The sequence below is a fragment of the Primulina eburnea genome, chromosome 4 (assembly GCF_022965805.1).
Source record: "Primulina eburnea isolate SZY01 chromosome 4, ASM2296580v1, whole genome shotgun sequence".
In the NCBI taxonomy this organism is placed as follows: Eukaryota; Viridiplantae; Streptophyta; class Magnoliopsida; order Lamiales; family Gesneriaceae; genus Primulina; species Primulina eburnea.
Window position 1 is genome coordinate 41,794,797 of NC_133104.1, and position 23,341 is coordinate 41,818,137.

At 34.6% G+C, this 23,341-nt stretch overlaps 4 protein-coding genes across 6 annotated transcripts; 3 read left to right on the forward strand and 1 right to left on the reverse strand.

Moving 5' to 3' along the window:
* The first annotated feature begins 1,155 nt into the window (after window positions 1–1,155).
* On the forward strand, window positions 1,156–10,491 carry LOC140829910 (uncharacterized). 2 transcript variants are annotated; one of them, XM_073193196.1, is made up of 10 exons: window positions 1,156–1,429; window positions 1,576–1,673; window positions 2,303–2,409; window positions 2,511–2,962; window positions 3,280–3,328; window positions 3,412–3,514; window positions 8,743–8,792; window positions 8,902–9,009; window positions 9,670–9,814; window positions 10,198–10,491. In XM_073193196.1, exons 1-10 carry the CDS (start codon window positions 1,404–1,406, stop codon window positions 10,203–10,205), a joined length of 1,146 nt encoding a protein of 381 aa, XP_073049297.1. In that variant the 5' UTR covers window positions 1,156–1,403; the 3' UTR covers window positions 10,206–10,491. The 2 variants fall into 2 exon arrangements, with proteins under 2 accessions (XP_073049297.1, XP_073049298.1); XM_073193197.1 differs by having other exon boundaries at window positions 8,905–9,009.
* A 376-nt stretch (window positions 10,492–10,867) lies between these two features.
* Window positions 10,868–12,942, reverse strand: LOC140829088 (small ribosomal subunit protein uS5c). 2 transcript variants are annotated; one of them, XM_073192069.1, is made up of 2 exons: window positions 12,235–12,942; window positions 10,868–11,252 (listed from the first exon to the last, which is right to left on the reverse strand). In XM_073192069.1, exons 1-2 carry the CDS (start codon window positions 12,900–12,902, stop codon window positions 10,991–10,993), a joined length of 930 nt encoding a protein of 309 aa, XP_073048170.1. In that variant the 5' UTR covers window positions 12,903–12,942; the 3' UTR covers window positions 10,868–10,990. The 2 variants fall into 2 exon arrangements, with proteins under 2 accessions (XP_073048170.1, XP_073048171.1); XM_073192070.1 differs by having other exon boundaries at window positions 10,868–11,240; window positions 12,235–12,941.
* Window positions 12,943–14,488: 1,546 nt separating this feature from the next.
* Window positions 14,489–15,958, forward strand: LOC140829911 (uncharacterized). Its single transcript, XM_073193198.1, has one exon. The coding sequence runs from the start codon at window positions 14,908–14,910 to the stop codon at window positions 15,784–15,786; it is 879 nt and encodes a 292-aa protein (XP_073049299.1). The 5' UTR covers window positions 14,489–14,907; the 3' UTR covers window positions 15,787–15,958.
* Window positions 15,959–20,858: 4,900 nt separating this feature from the next.
* On the forward strand, window positions 20,859–23,145 carry LOC140829089 (squamosa promoter-binding protein 1). Its single transcript, XM_073192071.1, has 2 exons — window positions 20,859–21,805; window positions 22,818–23,145. Exons 1-2 carry the CDS (start codon window positions 21,504–21,506, stop codon window positions 22,918–22,920), a joined length of 405 nt encoding a protein of 134 aa, XP_073048172.1. The 5' UTR covers window positions 20,859–21,503; the 3' UTR covers window positions 22,921–23,145.
* Window positions 23,146–23,341: the final 196 nt, after the last annotated feature.

Below are 23,341 nucleotides of genomic sequence, written 5' to 3' on the forward strand. Positions count from 1 at the left end.
CACTGTCTATAACGGAATTTTAATTCATCTGTTTTTTTAAGCGTATAGACCCTTGCCTCTGTGAAAAAAATATGTCAAATACTCATCGACGTTTTTTTCCTTGTGTTTTTCGTTCTTTTTTTTTCGCGTTCAATATATGATTAATTGATTCAATTAAATCAAAATAATTGTGAAAACTTTGATTTGTAGTAGAAGGACATTTATATAAATTAATTGGCAAAGATGTTTAACTAATATCTCATTTTTAATGATATTAGATCAACGAGAATTTGAAGTTAGTCAACATCTTAGCAAATTAATTCCAAAAAATTATGTTTTTCTACTACAAATCAAAGTTTCCCACAATTGTTTCAATTTAATTGTACCCATTAATCCTTTATTGAACGCAGAAAAAGAATGAAACACACGAAAAAAATATTGATGTTTATTTGTCGTAATTTTCTCATAGAGACAAGAGTTTAGGTCTGCATGTTCAAAAACATATAACAAAATGACTAAAATATTCAAATCTGTTATAGATGGGGTATATATTAGTTTAACAAAAATTTTCATAGGGGTGTTGACAAAATCTGCATATCAACGGAGAGACTGAAATGCTTAAATCTGTTATACAATGAGGTATTAGCTCAACAAAAATTTGTTATGATCAAACATTTACCACTAGGTCAAAAGTTATAGCTATAAATCAAGACGCAACCATATTTTCTTATACATGTGACAGAACAAAGTACACCTACTTGGGTGCTAATGGGTCGGGCTGTTAGGCTCACGAGTCTGGGGAGATGCGTATCTATCAGCTAGTCTTGTTTCATATCCTTTAGAGACCAGTCTTACCATTTCCCTACCGTTGATCATGTCCCCAATAGAGACAATATCTAGCGAAACAACGTCAGCAGCTTTGACGTACATGTCATTCATCATAGTACTATTCTAACTCATGCACATTTAATCCACCAGAATTCTAAGTATGGTTGATTCTAACTCATGCACATTTAATCCACCAGAATTCTAAGTATGGTTGATTCAATCAACGCGAAATAAAATCAAGTAAAAACACAAAAAAAAATACAAAACTCATTCAAAAAATGAATAAAAAAAAAGAAATATTTCATTATATTTTTCCTTTACATGTTCCACTGAGATAATTTGATGAAAAAGGCCATTTTTATGGAGAAATTAAAGAATTTGCTACTCTATTTTCTTTATTTAATGGGTGGCCCTCTTTCCTCCTCGGTTTCTTTTGCATGGCTTCGGCGCTGACTTCACTCGCATAAAGCACCGCCAAATCTCAGCCATCGCCCACTATTCATTCGCTCTCTACAAATCTCTCTCTCACTCGGTGTGAAATCCCAAGGGTTCTTCGATCTTCGTCCGCTCGAGACTTCTAGACATTGTTAATCATCATGGACGACTGGGATGCGCAGAAGATGTGAGCTTTACGCACGTTTTCGATGTTTTGCATAATTCTTCTTCAAAAAAATTTGTCTGTTTTTTTCCCTTTAATTTTATGCATTGGTCGTATTAAATGACTTTTGGGTTTGCGTTAGTTTGGATTTTGGGTTTGGGTTTTTGTAGGCTCGACAAATACATTCATGATTACATGATCAGGAAGAACTTGCACACGGCTGCTGAGATTTTCGCCAACGAGGCTGATATTTCCCCCGAACCTGCTGGTACATAGACCGATCTATAGTATACGCCACCCTTTTTTAAGATTCTTTGAATTTACTTGGAATTTTTTCTCTCTCTCATGATTGATATGACTATTAATGCAAGAAGTGAGCTTTCCGCAGATTTTTTTTGTTTTACTTGATTTCTCTTAATTTGTTTATTCACGTGCAGCAGCTTAATAGAAAATTTATATAATATATATGCAGTCACTATGATGAATCATGTCAAAATTGTTAATCTAATAAGTGAATGTCAAATCATTGGTAGATACAGTTGGTGGACAACGTAACAAAGCATATATATATATATATATAAAGTTTGTTCTTTTTACTGCTTTTAAGTAAAATTTTATGAAATGAGGTTATTGGAATTACTGATTGTTCTGATTCGTTGCTGTTGCATCAAAAATTAATTCATGACACTATTGGGAATTCGAGTCACTTTATCACAATACAAGGTATTATTTTTTTTAGCATTTTTGCATCTAATATTTTGTGATAGATTGCTGACAAAAGAATAATTGGGTTGTATTTCTCTATGATCATTGGAGTGGTTTGCTTTGTACTGGGAACATCTTGATTTCTTAGCCAAATCACCTGAAAGTGAGCTTTTATAGCAACATTTTTTTCAGCTGTCAATCCTCCTGAAGGATTTCTGACAGAATGGTGGTCCTTATTTTGGGATGTATACTCCGCCAAACTTCCAAATCCCGAGGAAACGAAAGACTCCTCTGACAAGGTCTTGTCTTACAAGCTTTGTTGAGATGTCGTTATATCACTGTCTTTTATGTCAGAATTAGGCACCAAGACTTAATCCATTATGAATACCATCTTATTCAGAACGTTGGTTCAGTGTCGCAAAGGCCAGATATGAATCATATGCTACCGAGTGTCTGTCCCCAACAGCCAACGCCGAGACTTCCTGATTTTCTACAAAATGTCTATTCAACAGTAATACCAAGGCTAGATATGGGGAATACGCTGCAAAGTGCTCCTCCAACAATGATATCAAGGCAAGAACTGAACTGGAATGGTCTTGGACTGCCTCCAGTGTTGGACACCACCATAGGCCAAGAGCAACCGGTAACAAATTGGATATCCGAAAATATGTCAGAGCAAAAGCGTCTCATGCTCTCTGCCAGGGACTTGAACTTTAACGCACGGCTTCTTAATGTTGATCGATTGTCAGAACAAGAGCGTCTCATGCTCTCTGCCGGGGACTTGAACTTTAACGCACGGCTTCTTAATGTTGATCAATTAGCAAGCTTGCCGCCATTTTCAATTAACTCCCGGTAACTTTTGTTGAGTTTATATTTGCCGCGAGATTTCAATTTTACTTATCTTTTTCCGCTTTATGCTTATTATTTTGTTTATCTAATTCAAATTAAGGAACCTATGTGGGGGAATCGTGTTAAGCTTTCTCTTAAATGATTAGACCGTGCTATTATGATATACGGAATTTATGATATAAAAACTTGTATGCTTTTTTATAATGTTTGTCATTCAATGACTTGTTCTAATTTATTTTACATGAAATTCTACGTAAACTTTGATGTGATACCCAGCAAGATAAAATAATATGTTATTTACTTTGCCATTCTGATTGCAGTTATCTCCAGAAGAGAGTACCACAGAAGCCTCAGCGCTCTGTTCTCACAGTAAGTAATTTCAAGAAATGGTCATGTAGGATCATAGGAACAAATAGTGAGGATTTTACAATATCATTCTAAATGTTTCGCAGAATGGCAGGTCTTGTACGTATGTGGGGGGCTCCTCAGCTGCAAAGGCAGTGCCTCATGGAGAGTTGAAACTGAAACGACCTAAAACCGAACCTGATGATGCTGGTTCGTTCATAACCTGGTCTTTTTTCCACTTTTATATTGCATTGGCTAATGAGCAGTATATTTGTTGTCTACTAATTGCTCAAATTCTTGTACAATTTTTGTTGTTTCCACTTTCCTCTATTAAACCTCTTGTTGGATTCTTGAGGCACCAACACACAACAGAGAATTAGAGGCCTCTAGACAGTAAATTGTTTGCATCTCTCATGTTTTTGTCAAAATGGTTTAAGAAGCTATGAAAAATTAGGCACCTTCATATTTTTTGAATATGAACCTTGTTCTGAAAGTGATATCTGAGTGTTGGCATTCATTTGAACTCTGACTCAAGGTCGTGTTTGAGATGCCAAACACCGAATGTGCAAGAAAACTCTTGCACAAATGACTATCTAAAAACGCCCTCTAGGAGCCCAGTATTGTGTCTTTCATACTGTAATGTCAAAAACATGTGAGGGACCAGTTTTGGCTTAATTCTTCCTGTAGGTCCACCAGCCTCCATATGGAGGTAGGTCTCTGCCTGTTGAATTTCCTGTAAATGTGATTCATTTTCAGGAACCTGTCTACAATGTTGGGATCCTGATACCATGCCTATGATTCATGATATTTTTTTGAAGCAAGATTTGTTACAAACATTCTCTTGCTATTTTCTTGAAGCAAGATTTGTTACAAACATTCTCTTGGCTCTTGCTAGAGATATTTCTCGTACACAAGTGAGTTGTTTCTAAGCTCAAATTCTCATATGATCATCACAGTATGATTACTCTAGGGGACAATACAGAGAACTCTTTTATCGTGGTTTAGGATTTTTCGGTTACTGAGTGTCCAAAAATTCTTGCTGCTGCCTCAAATTAGGCTCTTCAACAAGTTCCGAACTCTGCAACTTTTTCTACGGCTCCAGCTCCCAAGAACTTGATGCTGAATCATGAAGCAATACAAGTAGCTAATATTTCCTCAAGCATGGTGCAAAGGAACATGATCGCCTTTTGACACAAAGAAAGCTGTATAAACATTACTTGAAGAAGTTTTGTGTCAATCATACTATAGCGATATGGAAAGGGATCAATGGACATCGATACGAGGAAGACGATGACTTTTGATTCATCGTTTTTGGCTGAATGCTTGGATTTCATACACTTTGGTTTACAGTACATAAGTTGCAGATATTCAACTTTGGTAATCTAATTAAAGCAGTTGGGACTTGGATTTAGGTTTCAAAAGTTGTGACAGCTAAGCCAGGACTAATGCAGTCAATTATGACAAATAAGGGAAAACTTGAATGATTATAGGTTCTTGAAATTAGTTCTCGAACTTCGTCATCTCAATATATACTATAGTTTTGGTATGGGGTATATTTTTGGGATAAAATACTGTCAAATGGAGGTTGGACATACCCCTACAAGTGATATTTATATCGATTGTACAGTACAGAAAATGGCATTGCCTGATGACCTTTTCCAAATGGTGTCGGGAGGGTGCTACAGCATAGAAATGGAAAATATGTCAAATTCGGCAAGTCTATTCTTGTGCCTCACGTTTCCTAGCCTTTTTGTCCACCAAGATCCCTGAAAAAATAGCATGGCCAAGGTTTCTAAGGTTTATAAAGTGACGGGAACTCCTCAAAGCATATCAATGAAGAAGCAACAAGCCATCATTCAAATGACAGAAATGGGTGAATGTGTATTTGCGCAACAAAATATAACAAAGATGCAAATCATTTTGTCCACAAACACTTACAAGTTCGTATATTGAAATATAATGCTATTCGAAGTATCAAAACCATGTCATTGTAGCAATGAGCCAGTTATTATACCTGGTGGTAAATGTAGAACTCAAGCGCTGAATTTATATCGATATTCCATATAAGCAGCCACATAGAGCAGTATGAACAATTATTGTTCTTCAACAATCCTTCTTCTGTTGACTGAACAGATGAAAATTGGTGAAGTGAAATTAACTTTGATATCAATTGTAAGATCGAGTGTGTATCAATAGACGAAAAGCGTATAGCTGGTGTCAGCAATACAACTCAAGTCCCGTAAATGTCACAACAACGAAGACGCTATGCATGTGAAATTACTCTGGTATCACTTGTAAGATTGAGTGTGTATCGTTAGACAAAAAATGTATAGTTGGTGATGGACAATACAATTCAAATCCAGTAAATGGCACAACAACCAAGACGCCATGTTCATGACAATACTGATTCATTTGCTGAGACCCATGAATGATAATTCCATTTCCGACTTCACTTTGATACCGAGCAACGGAAAGGAATATCTATGCCATTCCATTCACACACTCATTCCGCTTTACGGCTAATTACATTGCCATGTTAGTTCATAACTACCTACCAAGCATGCGGGATCTTGGTAAGTCTTAAAGATTATTATGTGTGGCAAGACGTGAATAATGAGGATGGTGTTGCTAAGCTACCACAATTCACTTTATTGAATGAATTGAGAGTTCATTCATTTTTTTGGATCAATTAAATTTTTTATAGATTAAAGGAAAAAAATACAAATATTCTAGACATATCTAGGGATGAGTCCAGTTCATTAAAATAAAAGCCATAAAATTCTTGACTCAATACGTCAAAATGAATGTATAATGGAAACCTAGAGTATAATCGTCGAAGAACATAAGTTTATATCTTCTTAAAGATTTTGAGAACACGATATGTATTACTATTAAACAACCGGCTATTACGTTCATTCCAAACGCATTAAAATATACAAGAGATGGCCGAGAATGAACTTTCATGACCTGTGAGGAAACTTGATAAGCCTTTTTGAACCATTTCAAATATGCTCAAAGTCGACATAGTGAAGTTGATGTCAAGCCAATTGTGAACCCTCCACCAAAGATCTCTACTCAATGTGCATTCTAAATAAAAGTGGGTTATTTCATCGGCAAATGAACTTAAGACACAATATATTAGCGACAAGGCGAGTCGATCTAAAGTGAGAAGTTTACGAAGAGCTCTTGTCCATAGAGTAAATGAATGTTTTGGTGAAAGCCGGGGATTCTAGACTATAGATGCTCATGGAACACATGAGCAACCAAGACGGAAATAAAAATAATCATGATCAGCTCAGATATGAACTCATGGACCAGGAAGAAATAAGATATAAAGCACCATGCTGGGACCCATAGATGTAGTTTCTTGTCTCTAATACTCAAACTTTATGTGATGGTGATCCTCTCCAAAGGTTGATGAGCATCGACACCGATAGCTTTAATGCCAAAAAAGAGTTTGATATAATATTTTATATATGTGAGAACAATCAAGTGGATGATAGAGTCGCCAAAATAAGCAAGGTGATTTATTTGTTCATATTTCCCCTCGACAATTTCAAAATTTTCTTTTCATAACTTCTAGAAATCGTTGTCCCATAATTACTATTCAATAAATTCTATAGCATCATAAAACTATTACTATCATCACAGTTTTTGGGAAAGTTATGGTACACTAGAGTGTCAAAGTTATCTATTGCCCTGCCCGAAGCCTAGGCTCTCGCCAATGCGATGACACAATAACTTATGTATCAATTACTTTGTATCAATCATCGCCCTAAAAATTCTTAACTCAAGTTGTTATGGGAATCCATTGAAGCCAATTATTAATCATATCCAACATTCATTTCTAGCTCATATGGCATAAGAGCATCACATTTATGGTCATTAAAGATCATCAAAAATTGGAGCTGCTTAGCGAGTTCACCTTGATAAAAACATTTACAGCACTAATCATGGTTTTTACATCTGATTGGTGTTTCTTTATTTAGAATCAAAGTATGTTATTTGAAAAGTTTACTACCTTGTGTCACGACTACGAGAAATGGATCGAGTTATGGGTCGTTGCACTGGATAATCTTCAAGCTTCATGTCTCTACTCTTTTGTGTTTTTCTTCCTTGTTTGCCTATTTTGAACGAATATGTTGAGGCTCATTAAGAGAATCTCCGATCTTTGGAACAAGTAATTATGTTGAAATGAAGTTTGTTTATTGAATGCAGTCCAAGGGATATTTATACATGATTGCATTGTATCTTAATAAGGAGATAACAAACTAAAAAATCCTAAACGATAAAACATCTAAAACTTGAAAACAATCACCTAATAACTTGATAGAATCCTTACAGATAATGATCCATATTTTATTCAATTGACATAAAAGTAGACTTTTGATTTATTCAACTCCAGTAGCTTTATCCATTCGTACGGAACCGACCATGAGTGAATCTTCAATACTTGATATCTTTTTGGCTTGGTTCATTTGAAGTTCTTGGTTCGTCTGAATGTGGCGCGACACCTTGCTTGTGAGGCTGTCATGCTATTTCATAATCTGAATTTTGTTTATGTTGGCGTGTAAAATAGTGTATCATTACTATCAACCCGGTAAGCGGTGATGCATTTGAGCTTGCAGAATAGAGCCAATTGAAATATTGGGAATTCCCTGTTTTCTTTTTTTTTACGCGGTGGGAGTGGGGGTTGCGTTCACAGCAAACGTTAGTAAAGAAAGTGTATATTTTGAGTTTGCTAGGGAATTGAACAAAATATTTTTGCTACATTAACGAAATATTTCTGATAGGTAATCCGTTGTGTTTATATTATGGTATTGTAACATTAAATACAAAATGTTTTCTTACTCTTTTCTTTGAGCTTTTAATGAGCAATTTGTTGGTCAATTATGATGGCACAAGAGACATACTAGCATAGGTCATGCAATCATGCCTTTAACATACCCGTACGGTTTACAAAAGGTTCCACGTTAGCTTCATATAACGTGTAAATCTTGCGCATGAAGTCCATTTTAGAGAGGAGAAATATTACTGCTCTAACAGCCTCACGCTTATATACAAGGTCTTATTCAGTGTTTTTGAGTTTCTTAAATCTCTTTATCTGATCACATTTGTTTATTCAAATATTTGATGAACCAAAGGCTTGTATAAGTTAAAATCAAGCACGAGAGTTATATTATAACATTGCTCGGGAGCAGTTCACAAACGCATCCGGTACTAAGTTTAATAGGTATATATTTTTACCTTCAATAATATTTTGGAGCATCCATAGATTACAAATTAGACATAATATTTGTGGTTATGTAATGTCGACCTCCAATAAAGATGTGATATATTTCTCAATTTGGTCTATAATACTTGTGGAAGTTGTAAATCTTTGGGTGCTTGGCCTTTTTTGATGAGTTGTTTCATTGTTCCTTTTTAATTACCTTCAGGAAGGGACAATGAAAATGAACATGTTTCATCTGGTGGTTGGCCTTCCAGTGTAAGGACCTGCAAATTTAGTATCTCATTTAATTTCAGTAGTTTTTGCATTTGGTACTTAAAGGTTCCATTAACACCAGAAGGTTTCATCTTGTGCGACATGTGTGCAGCAGGATGATATATCTTACTCGGTGGAACAATCGGTGGGAAAGCATATATTTACCAATTTGGGTAGTTGTCCTCTTGTTGATGATGGCTTAAATGGAAAAGATTTGCAAGTAAGTTGAAAATAGGACAATCGGCAGGTCAAGTTTTACAGTATCTGTTTGTTTAAAAAATTGTTGTGCTTCATGGCAAATCTACCAGTCGGCTTCACAGTTCTACCTGACTAATTCTCCTTCAAATAAAATTCACTTGCTTATCATTTTAAATTGTTTCACTCTCTAGAAACTTTGTTTGATTTTTCACACGTTCACCTGCACTCTACGGTCTTTGCATCAGGTTTCTTTACTGCACTGCCTGGATCTCTCAACATCATATAGTAGTTTCCCAGAATGAAAATAAAGTTCTGCCTATTGACTCAATGATAAGAATATTTGCATAATCACTCTCTTTTGCTGGTCTTTTGAATGCTGCTTATCCTTGAAAAAAATTCCATGTTCTTGTATAAAAAGCACATGAGAGAAAATGACTTGCTCTTAAAGGGCTGCCAGGTTTCTTGGGAACATTAAATATTGGATATCATATCTCAGAGTTTGCATAAATGAGTATTGCCTACTTATATTTAACACATATATGCTACACTTTTAAGCAATGAACATCCACGCATTTCGATTCATGTGACATGTATTCTCTTAACTACACCTATTTTTTGTCGCAACAGATTTTGCTTGTTTCTACTCTTTCATCCAGCTTCGTCCTTATTATTTAATTTGTAGAGTCGTCAGATAGCAACAAGCATGGATCCTTTGGATAGTTACATCAAATCTTTTTTCTCAAATGAAGAAGTCCCGAATGACATAAGCTCTTCTTTTTGTACTTCGCAACGAAGTTCTCTATCTCGAGTAGAATTTCAGCCAAAAGGTTAGTATTATGTCATTAAAGTTATATATAGACTTGGAGTGATACACAGAAGGGTTTAAGAGGAATGATGCGTAGAAGTCGGACTAAATTTAATGAAAAATTACCACCCTGAGAAAAGGTTGCCTGTTTTATACAGATTCATGGCTCATCCTTAAGTGTTCTTGATTAATGAAATTAATAGTAACCTCTAGGCATTCCAGCAAAGAACACTAAGTGAAGGAAGATGTGAAGTTTTATGGCAACGTCAACAGCAACAAGGGAATGGAAAAGCTTAAGTTAGGATGAAATGATCTTATTTTGATCCTTGTGTGGTCTTTTAAAACTTTCGAGTTTCCATTTAGTTAAAAAAATTCTGTGATCCAAGTCTTTATTCGTTTCTGCAGCCAATTGAAATCTGGAAACCCTCTAGTTGGCCATTGCTGGATGTATCAAACCCAAGATTCTGCTTTTGCCATGGCAGTCAGCCATGATTAATATATATATATATATTTATGGAATACAGCTATTTTATAGAAACTACAGAGACTAGAGCTTTATGCACTCCTTATGTTGTGTGAATCGTATACATTTATGCACAGATTACTTGGCTCCTTTCCAGATGATTTCCTTTTTTCCTACAGAGCATGTAATATTATTATTGTAGTCTGTAGACTTGGGCAGAGTGGCAAAAGCTTGAAGAATATTTTCCAGTACTTCATTTTTTTTTTATATAAAATAATATAATTGTATAGCTGAAATTATACAATTTTAAAAATTTGTCGGGGCATATTTTTATTATTTTCATTTTTTTCTACAATTTTTTTTAAAAAAAATTTATTGATGAATTATACCATTTAAAAAAAATCCGATGGGGAAATGCACGGAGCCGCCCCATCAGAGCAACACCCCTGCTCGGCAAAAATGAGAGTAAAAGTTGGTTTAGCGTGTAAAAAGAACACAAGGCTATGATAAAGGACATAATTGCGGCAAAAATAAAGCGTGTGGTGACAAATTACTCCTAAAGAAACCATGTTGCAGAGAGTATGGAGTTATGATATGGAAACGATGAGGAGATCAACCAAAAAAGCACGAGTTAAAGGCATTAGTTTCTGAACAAAGTATTTATGGTGAAAATTTTACACGGGAAAATGTAGTGGCTACTTCAATGGTTTCATAAAGCAAGAACGATATATGTGATCACTTCCACAATTCTTCCATTGGGATGCCACGCTCTTCAGCGACTTCACTGAATTGTCTCATCTGTTGTACAGCAACAACCGTGGCTCTGGCATTGTTTAGAGCATTGTTGCTGCCAAGCTGCTTTCCCAGAGCGTTCTCAACACCAGCCATCTCTAAAACAATCCTCACCGAGCCTCCAGCAATGACACCTGTACCAGGGGAAGCAGGTCTAAGCATCACCTTAGCTGCCCCATAGTCTGCTTCTGATCTGCCATCGGAACTACAAGAGAATTAGACATTGTTTTGACGCAAACCCACTTGAGCTAAGATTATTTTAAAAAAGTCACAACATAGTGTGCTGCTGTAAACTTAGATAGAAACCCACCCAAAGTTCAACAAAATCTGATTATCCCAATACAAATTTGAAACTTGAATCTTATTTACTCGCTGATCACAAATATTTTTAAATGAGCAGAGGCAATATCTAGATTAACATATTCATATAACACGCTATGATGACTATGCCACTCATGCAAGTCACAATCAGGTTTATCTGCGTAAACAAGGCAGAACAAAAAATGCCATCTAGTTCAAATTAAAAGTCACTTTGGATTACATACCTAAGTTATTTTCATGTACCATTGAATATTGAGACAACTTATAAAATCTTACTGCATATTACCATCAAGATTCAGAGTGTCAGTAAAGTCCACATTCATACAGATGTAACAGAAAACGTAATTTACCAAACCACTAAAGAAATGACATTCACTGCGCTTGGATTTTATGGATTTCATTTTAAGTAAGGGACTTGATTGAGGATGAATTTCAATTGATACACATCTTGGGTTAATTCGAAATTGGAATTGCATAATTGATAAATCCACTCCAATTATAGGTTTTGATTTGAAAATTCCACTTCACTTTTGTCCGCCCAACCAAATCGAGGAATTTGAAATCTAAGCACAACCTTTATCAATCAAACTGCTAGTATATGTGATCTTGTGCAGCAAATTCTCAAATGCACACCTCGATAACAAAGTTTTGAAATTTCAAGGATAATTTTCCATAATGATTTCTATAAAGACGAGTACTGATCCAAAACTAGCTAACAAAGTGCATACGAACTTCTCAATAACTCAATCTTCTCCAATATAAAATCCCACAACATCAATACATACACATCAACCCAAAGCAAATTCTTGATCAAACAAAAAAACTCACTCCTATTTCATTATCTTTACTTGGAGTAAAGACATTACCTGTGAGGAAATGTCTTGTATTTGGTCATAGGCACTGTTATAATATTCCTGCGAGCATTAATAGCCGATTTCTGAACAGCAGCAACAACCTCCTTTGCCTTGCCCACACCAACTCCGACATTCCCTTGCTTATCGCCCACCACCACAACTGCCCTGAAATGCAGCTGTTTCCCTCCCTTGACCACCTTAGTCACCCTCCTAACCTGAACAACTCTCTCATCAAATCCATCTCTCACCTTCTCTTTCTTCGTCTGGGACCCGAGCCCAGTTCTTTTCTTCACCTTAGAGTCCATTACGTACACATCATTACCCAGGAACGTTTCGCCGCTATAAGCAGGCCCGTAAAGCTCCTCATAGGCTCTGGCGATGTCTTCTTCTGATTCGATGGGACCTTCATCAAATGAAGGTGGTGGTATGAAGCCTTCAGGGCGCTCGGGAGGACTGAATGTATAGACCCCGTCGGGATCATCGGTATCGAAGTACGTGGTTTCAGGGTCGGAGGCCTTGGGTGGAGTGAGGTTCTGAGATTTTGATTGGACGGAGAAAGATAGTTTTGAGGATTGGAAAAGAGGTCGTGAAAAAGAATCACGAGATGGAATTCGTTCACGATGGTAGTGGAGGGAGACAGAGGAGAGTGCGGCGGACAGGGAGGCCGCGGCGGCAGACATTGCGGGTGCTTTCAAGTTTGGATAATGGAGAAATGACGATGTCTAATGGAGTGGAGGTGAATTAATGTTGGAACGGGCCCCGGCCCATTTAATATTTTAATTGCCCAATTTTTTAAAAGCCTACTTAGAAAATGGGCTTAAAATTGAAGCCTGCCTATATTTATAATTAATTATTGGGCTTAAAACTACAGCATTATTTTCCCACATGTCCACATTCTATACACTACTAATAAAGCAGAAGTAACATAAAAATAAATAAATAAAATAAAGCAAAACTTTTTCTCAATACTACCTCAAAAATTAACTAAAATAAAAAAATTCAACTCATGATTTAATTTGAGTTTTTAAAGCTAAATTTAACATAGGTTATTAATTTTTTTTATAAATAGAAATATTTTCTAAGTTTATATAAATAACATATCGTATATGCTTTGACTGCTAAGTATATATAATATAATTATTGATACTAGTGGTTCATCATTTGGAAATTTATATGAAATAAATAACTAGATTTCATCTTTCAACCATAACAAGCCTTGTTTAAAAAATGTATAAACAACCTTTTCTATCCTACTATATTATTTGCAACATTTTTCATGATGCAGTAGATCTCGAATGAGATGATCTAAATGAAATATTTCCGTGAGACAGGATGACTCGGCTTACATTTGGTATGAAAAATAATATTTTTAACATAAAAATAGTATTTTTTCGTTGTTGAAATCAAATATGAGATATGTCTCATAAAATTGAACCGTACACGATCTCATTTGATTTTTTTTATTTACTGCTTGAATTATCATAATAGTGTGTTATAGAACAAAATTCACAATTCAACCCTATATTTTTTTATGTATGATTATAAGAACGGAATGGAATTATTTATTGGCCCTAAAAAATAAAAAAGTTTATAAAACCGAAACCAATTCGAACCGATTATCTAAATGGACCATTTTTTATTGCAATTGCCGATTGATATGTATATGAGAGAGTCTCATGTGAGACCGTCTGACGGATTCTAATCTGTGAGACGAGTCAACCCTACCAATATTCACAATAAAAAGTAATAATCTTGACATAAAAAGTAATACTTTTTCATGTATGATCCAAATTAAGATCTGTCTCACAAAATATGACCCGTTAGACCGTATCACACAAGTTTTTACTTATATATATATATATATATATATATATATATATATATATATAAAACAAAATTATTGATTTAAAATATTATGAAATACGTTCGCATGGTAGAAATTTTTTCTATTTTTTTAAAGAGTAAGTCTCATGTGAGACCGTCTCACGGATCATAATCGTGATACGGTTCAACCCTACTCATATTCACAATAAAAAGTAATACTCTTAGCATAAAAAATAATATATTTTCATGGGTAACCAAAATAAAAGATCTGTCTCACAAATATGGCCCAAGAGACCGTCTCACACAAGTTTTTGTCTTTTTTAAATATGAAATGTTTTAGGGCATACTGAAATTAATTATTTTCCTCACAAGGTTAATTAAACTAAATATAAGAAACAAGAAAATGGCAGGTGTGTGTGTCTTCTCCGTTCATACTCTTTCTGAGCTTTGACTTTTATTTTATCTCTTACTTCATTTAAGACAACACTAAAATCTGTTCAGATTTCTTAGGTTTCTACACCAGATTGCAACAAAGATTTTGGTCTTAAATTTTCTTTGCCCTTTTCAAGATTACAGTAAAATCGAATTATATCGGTTGCTTGAGTGATGTGGGTTGGTTAGGTGGAGAACAAATCAACTGTACTGTAAGATTTTCCTCATGAATATCCCACACTCAATTTCAGATTCTCGTAATCCCAACAAACATATCTTGATTACATACATATCCCTAGCATTGAATAATCTGTAAGTTAATCTCGAATGCAGTTAAAGCTTCTACACTCAAATCCCTTTGTTCGAAGCTTTGTACACGGATTGTATATATAGGCCTTGTTCTGCACTGGTTTCTTCGTTCATTCAGATATGGAGAAAAACAGTAGTGAAGGGGATTTGAAGCATGAGGAAGATCAGCAGCAGAATGATCCCAGGAGGCTTATGGCGGCGGTGAACCACCAAGAACACCCAACTCCATTGCCGCCCAAGAAATGCCCGCGGTGTGACTCGGGTAACACCAAGTTTTGTTATTACAACAATTACAGCCTCTCCCAGCCGCGCTATTTCTGCAAATCATGCAGGAGGTACTGGACAGACGGAGGGGCACTGAGGAATGTACCCGTCGGCGGTGGTTGCAGGAAGAACAAGCGCCCCAAGCCCTCTCACGCGGTTACGAGCAGCGGTGAGGCTCCAAGAACCGGATCTTCGTTGCCCTCGATATCGACCCATAATATGACTGGTATGATTTCGGGTCAACCTGTCAGGCCTTTCCCACCGGCACTTCCACCCATGAGTTCTTTCTACTCCGGGGGTCCGTTTTTGTCATCATTGGCTGCCATGCAATCCTTTATGCAGCAACCAATGATCGGGACCAGTCAAGGCCCGGGGGTGAATTTTGCTAGCAGCAGCCGATTCAGCGTAGGAGGCGGCCCTGCTGCTGGTTGCGGAAATGCTGCGCCTCTTCCAGGGATTTATCTTCCATCCTTGAAACCGCAGGCGCCGCAACAATTTAATGCACAAAATGGATTTTATCAATCGCATCAAAGCATGGTCAACCCTTCAAACCCTGTGCTGAATTCTTGGACCCAAGCCGTCACCCACAGAAAAGCAGGCAATATATCATCAGCGAGCCCCAGTTTCTGGGGTGGTGGTGCAGGAGACGTCACCGGAAATCTTATGGCCATTCCTTCCATGAATCCGAATCCTTGGTCTGAAAATGATCTTCCAGGCTACGATCCATCTCAATAAATTGAATAGCCATGCAAACGGATATTGTATGTATTTTCGAAGTTCTTCTACAGCAACAATAAATATATTATATATAGATTTTCATTTCAACTTTCCAAGTTTTTTGTATACAAACAATTTATGATCCTATATTTATATAATGTGATTAACAAATTTTAAACTTTGTTAGAAAAGATATTTGAAGAGTTTGGCTCGGTTATACATAATTGTTGTTGCAACTTGATGATCATTTAAAGATGATTAATGTAATTTTTAGTGTGATATACCTAGCTATATTGGTAAATTTTGATGTAAATTAAACATAAATACAAAATTTAATTAATAAGGTTGTACTATCAAGAGAGTATCAACTACTTTAATGAAAATGTAATTTTAATTTGACAAAAACTTGTTTGAGACGGTCTCACGGGTCGTATTTGTGAGACGAATCTCTTATTTGGGTCATCTATGAAAAAATACTACTTTTTATGCTAAGCGTATTACTTTTTATTGTGTATATCGGTAAGATTTACCCGTCTCACAGATTAGGATCCGTGAGATGGTCTCACATGATCAGACCCACTCTTTAATTTAACGTGTTATATGAGCAGAAATTAGTATACTTTTATTTTAAAAAATTTATATATAATATTTTATTTTTATTTATTAAAAAATGATATAATTTACGTAGCGGAAGGTGTGCATGAAACAAAAATGGATCCAAACGAGTTTAAATAATGCGAACTAATATCCACACGGATGTTTGGCCATTTCATTACAATAAAGATTGACAACAAAATTCCCCATATTTTTTATAAAGTAAGCGATTTTCTTGCATGATTTTTTTGGGTTGCAGCTAATTCATTTGACATTAAATTTGAAATTGAACAATGTTGTTCGATTTGCGAGGTTAAATCGGGTGGGTAACAATTACGACCCGTTTATATCGGTTTGGGCCAAACTTTGACTGGCCCAACTTAGGCTGTACAATTTAATATTGGGCCTAATGTTCATATGTACATCCCAACGAATAAGCTACGGCGTCCATCAGATGTTACGAGGAGTTCGATCTGAGATCGGAGTATTGATTCTTGATTTTTAATAATTTTTGTTAAATTTAAAAATTTAGAGTTATTTAATATAGATTTTTATATATTATAGAAAAGTTAAGTGATATTCAATATGAAGTTTAGTAGAGTTTTAAAAAGTCATGTGATATCCAAACTTGACTTTTAAAAATTCTACGAAAGTCTAAAAATATTAAAATGTCAATTAACTTTTAATGAATTCATGAAATTATATTAAATAAAAGAATTAAAGTTTATGATACAACTATAAAATGTAAAAAATGGTCTTTAATTCAACTTAAAAATTTGGATGGACAAACAACGACTTATTGTATTAAATCAAGTTGTCTTTGCATATAATACAAGTAATCGACTGTTCTATTGAACATTCAGAAGAAGTCATTCAACCAGGCTCAAGATACAAAGCTATCTAACCGTTTGATCTATTCAACCACTCGTGTTTACATGCCTGTGAAAAAGGATCACTCAATTGTTCACTCTATCAAAACATATTTGAAAATGATTGAGTAAGATATCTTCATATTCAAGTCATATATCTTACAAGGATTCTATTTACTTTGTCAGAAAAGTTAGCTGATTGATTATGTACTACAAATAAGACATAAGAAAATCAGAATATTTACCTTAAAAGACATAGCTCAGAGTCAATTACTTTTTGCTATGAACGAATGTTTCCTTATGCATTTGGAAAATGTCAAATTGCTCATTTATTGTATGTGTGCTATGAATCAAGAAAAGACAGAGACAACAGTGTTTTTGCATTAATGAGCTACAGTGGAACGTTGAAATTGTCAATATAAAGAGCACTACAAATAGCAAGAAAAGCTTTACAAGAAATTGATACAGATCCAGAGTAATTTTTCAAGCTTACATTTTCTGAAAGACTTCTGAGCACTCTTTATACTCACATAAACTATTGCTCAACAGTCATCGCTTCAAGAACATCTATCGGATTATCTAAAGCTTCTGTCAACTACTCAATCGTTTCTATCAGACCGTTTTAGGAGTTGCTCGAAAATTTGAATGTGATGATTTATTATTTTTGTATATTTGTGTTGGTTGTGAGATTTGTTGTCTCAATCTTTGGTGAAGGTTAAATGAGAGTTTCAACTTAAGTAGTTGATAAGTTCTAAAATTGAAATGAGTTGTTATAAAAAGTTGTAAAACTCAAATGAAGAATTGTAGACGTAGAAAGATATTGTCTTCGAACTTCCATATATCTTGTGTCATCTTGTTTAATACACTTATTTATCTTGTTGTCTTGTTATATTTGAATATAAAAGCTTCACAAGAACCCTTAGACCATTTTCCATACAATTTGTGATCTGACTATTTTTAAGTGATGGGAAAATTAGGTCTTGTAAAGCTAACCTATCAAAAATGGTTTATTATTTGTCAGTGTTTTAGGGAAAATATTAAAATTTTATTCACACTCTTCTAAACACATCACTGATTCTAACACTAATAATAATTTGAAATCAAAATTATTAACATCGTTAATTTTATTTTTTGAGTTGTGATTACACTACACAACAAAAAATTATAATATTTTATTGACTTATAAATTGAAAATAATAAATTATTTTTAATAATTAATTTTTTATTAATTATTATATAACATTATGTTTATTGTTTTTTTATAATTTTAGTTGATGTGCATCTTAATTTTGATTAAAACTTAAAATTCATATATATGAGTGAACAAAAAATTTATTCACTCGAATCCATGTATGTATGTATTTGTGCGCACGAGTGCATATATATGTGTGTGTGAATGTGATTGATTGATATCTTAAAATATTTTTAAATTTTTATGAACACACACGTATATAAGAATAATTGTCACGCCCCGAGTTCGAACCCGCGCCTGCGTGACTCGTCGCTTTTACGAAAATGATTAACCCAAGTTGCTATAGAAGTCCATTATAAGCTCATTATAAACTCATTTAAAATCTTTTATTTTTAAGATGTGAAACAAAGGTATCACAATAATTATATGAAATTAAATATATTAAAGTTTTATAAGGTTACACTAGTTTCAAATATTTTAAAATTATTATTGTATATTTCATGTACAAATAAATATTTTATTTATTTTGTTGTTAGACATATTGTCAAAAACAAAATTTGCATATTTTTTATATAAAAATTTATTTAAAATGAATGAAATTATTTTAAATTTGATTATTTATTATTATTAATTATTGTTACATATTAAAATCTATTAATTAATTAACTAAACATATTGAATTAACTTGAATAGTTGAAGATAATTATAATAAATTTAATATTGATTTATTTATGGTCCTTCGTAAATCAAATTATAAATAAAAACATATTTACATTGATATATAAATATTTTAAATAAATAAAAATTATCACGCTCAACTTCTAGTTCTAAAAATAATAATAAAAAAAATTCACAACCATAAATTACAAAATTCATATAGGCTTCTATGAAAGAGTTTGCAAATGTCTATAAAAGTTATGTAAAATAAATTTAAAAAATTCTGTGAAAATTTTTAGATATATTATGTAAAAGTCAGTATAAAGATATCAACTCTATAAAAGTCTATCATTTAAAAAAGTCAATAAATCTCTACAATGAATATACCCTTAAATGGGTCGCTAATTATCACTATTAAAAGAAATTATTTTATGCATAGTTTCTAAAAAAACAAAAAATTTAGATTGTGTTTTGAATCAGAAGATTTGACTTGAGAGAGTATCTGAATTAAGAATTTGAAATAGCTAACATTAGGTTGAACTTGAAACTCATCACAATGATTCAAAAAATAATTATTTAAGATTTCAATCTCATTGTAAAGTTGATTTACTAAAAAAAACGAATTCGAATATCTAACTTGACATCCATCAATTCGAATGTAACAATAGTTTATTTAAAACATTTCACAATGTGTCTAAAATTTTGAGATGTCTCGATAGACTTGCCACCCCACCACACTTAAATCAAAAAACCAATTTTATATATATACACACACACACACACACACACACACACACACACACATCATGCCAAAGTTCTATGTTTCATGGCACAATTTATGACAAAGATTTGTTACATCCCTAGTTTCTTGTAATGCGCTAATGATTAGTTCTTCATTAACTGATGATTTGTAATTCATGTTGTAAGCTGAAATATTATAAAGCTGAAATATAATAAAACAAGATCCGAGAACATACACATTTCAGTCATTCTTTAATTTGTATTATTCTTAATTAACAGTTGTAATTTTTTTTAACTATTTCTATAATAAATACATGTAAATATGTAATTTTCTATGACAAAATAATGTTACAGAAGATTTTTTCTCCGACCCAAGACATTCGTTAACGTAGAGTGTGGCTTCAGAATAATTAAAAGACCGGTGTCATAAATCAACGAAACAGCTGTCCTAGAACAAGCAGGGACCAAACAAGAAGTTAGGGAATATATTTAGCAATGTACGTACTGAGCTAAGGATTTGGATATGTGCACAAACCCATGTATTATGGGTGAAGATAAAACAGTTTCACAGCAAAAGCAAAGGTGCCCACTTTACCTCACATCCATTGGCTGCACTAAATCCAGCATAAAGAAGTTACTGTACTAGGGCAAATGGAGGTATACCAGGTGGCAATCCAAGATTGGTGCATGATTCTTTTATTTCTTGGCTTTCTTGCTTTCCAGCCATGCAGTCCCCCAAAAAAAGTTGAGCCGAACTTCCCACTTAGAAATCACAATGAAATAGTTACTGCATTAGTGCAAAAGTTGGGTGAAATCATGATGATCCCAATGTGGGCTACACATCTAGCATGGCTAGAACTCATAACTTTGCCCGGGAGATCATGACCATCTATCCATCATACCTTTTCAATCCCAGCGCTTTTTGGAATGGTAAGGTGATGTGTGCTAACTCCCAAGTTCCATGGTTGAGGAATAGTGTTGATGATCACAAGTAATCATCCTGGAGAGGGATCGAATTTGCATGGGAACGAGAACTTGGATCAAAATCTCTCCCAGCAACAGATTTGAACAGAGTATTTGCTAATGTTAAAAATGACTGATCTAACAGGAAATTTGTAGCAGGAAATTTGTAGCAACAGCAAAACCACCGAACTAGCATCGTATTGCCACTCTCAGAACAGAGTATTTGCTAATGTTAAAAAAGACTAATCCAACAGCCGCGCATGAACAGCCGCACATGCAGACATCATGACTGGCTGTTCTTCGTACATCTAAGAAGAATATTATAGTAAATTAAAGAAATGATATGTCATTATCTTGTGTTTGCGTTTGCCAATATTGATGTGAAAACCTGATCTCAACCACGTACAAAAGATAATGTGGGATCACAGCAGAGTTTTAAGTTTGATTCAAAAGCTAAGATTGGTTTCAATTGTTTTATGCACCCCACCAAATAATAAAATTATGGCACGTACTAACCTAACAATCCAACAACACATTATTAGACTAGACAATGAAGGAGGTGGGGGTGGGGCGGGAAGAATGGTACAGTGGTCCTATCATATTCTTTCTTTCATTTTCAACATCATTTCATGTTTCAATATCATCTTTTCTTCACCTAAAATCAACTGGTTCCACTTGGGCGAGCGTACGTTTCTCTCAACTTCTCCATCACCAAAAGAATGGAAACGAGCAGAGATGAAGGAAAGAGGATGATCAAAGTACCTGGATATGATGAGGAAGGTGAAGAAGAAATAGAAGCCGGCGATGATAACAAGAAAAAACGAGCTTCAAGTGCCTCAGGGAAAAAAGCATCGAGCTTGGGAGGATCATCACAGCGAACTTGTCAGGTCGAAGAGTGCACTTTTGACTTGACTAATGCCAAGTCTTACCATCGGCGGCATAAAGTTTGTGAATTTCATGCCAAGGCTCCAGTAGTTCTTATTTTTGGGCTTTATCAACGATTCTGCCAGCAGTGCAGCAGGTTCAAATCCTAAGATTTAAAATTCTTCATTTCATGTGGATTTGCTTATGCATTTCTAAATACGAGACTAGAAGGCTTGGATTTCATCATAAGACTGACCCAAATAAGTATAAATGTTCAGCAAATAGGAAATGACCACATTCAGTTTATCATAAGTAGCAAATGGAGAATGATGAAAAAATTAACATAGAAGCATAGATTTGATTAGGCAATTGCATTCCATTGATTACAGGGAGACACTAATAAGACAACAATTCATTTCTTTGAGCATCACACAAGGAGACATCACCTCACAATGATGTAAAAGATACAGGATTCTGACTTAATTTTGAGGAAAACCCATGATAAAACAGCAGTTTGGGAAGGTTGTTTTCTGCAAACATACTTCGTCGTAGTCCATCATGTGATATCGATTTATTATGCATCCGTATATATGACACAAATCCACAATCGTTTAAAATGTCTGTTCAGTAAAGAATGCATTGAGTTATCACGAAAACTAATTAGCATAACTGGTACGGCGTATGAAATCATCTCGACAATTTTAGCCGATCTCTACAGAGAAGTTGTCATTTTGTACGGATCATAATACTAATCAGCATATCAATTGATATCAGGACTTAATGAAACAGGACACTACATCCCCTTCTTAGCCACCTTTTTAGAGATAGAAAAGACAAACGATAACATCCTCGCAAGTGTCCTACCATATAGTCAGAAAATATTGAGATAACTAGATAATTACGATTGCTTATTTCTAAAGATGTCAATACTAAAATGATAGAGACTGATCCACTAATCTCACGCCATATTATTGGTGAAGATCTGAACTTAGCAATTTCTACAGCACTCTTTTCACTATGTGTATTTAAGCACTTCGAGTCGGTTATCTGAATTTTCAAAGGGTATTATTGCATGGAAACCAACTTAGCCAGGATAGGGCGAATCCATGATGCAGGGCATAGTGCATATTAATCGTTAACCTTCGTTTTGTGGCTGCCATCTTCTGCAGGTTCCACGAGCTGTCGGAGTTTGATGAAGCTAAAAGAAGTTGCCGCAGGCGTCTGGCAGGACATAATGAGCGCCGCCGCAAGAGCTCATTAGATTCTCACTGACAAAACTGACACTAAAAGGTCACTAGATTTGAAAGAAACCAGTGAATTTCATCAAAAGTGAACTATCTCTAAAGTCTTCAAGAATGCAGAACTCACGTTTTGATCACTTGAATGCTCTCTATCTTCTGTCAATTGCTGGATTTCTATTTCTATTTCTGAGTATAGCTACGTCTAACTTGAACAATTAATTACTTGAACAATGGATCTGATGGCCTATGTTTTACATTTTTATTTTTTCATTTGATCTTAGAGTTGTGGTAAGGACACAGCCATGAGGATCGATTCCACCAAAATTCCCGTAAAACTTTTCTTTGTGCTCATGTCTCGATCATCTGTCGTGATATCAAGGAACAGTTTTTGCAAATGTGAATAGCCCAAGATCACTCCACACCAAGTCAAGTCTTCACGGTTATGAGCAGTT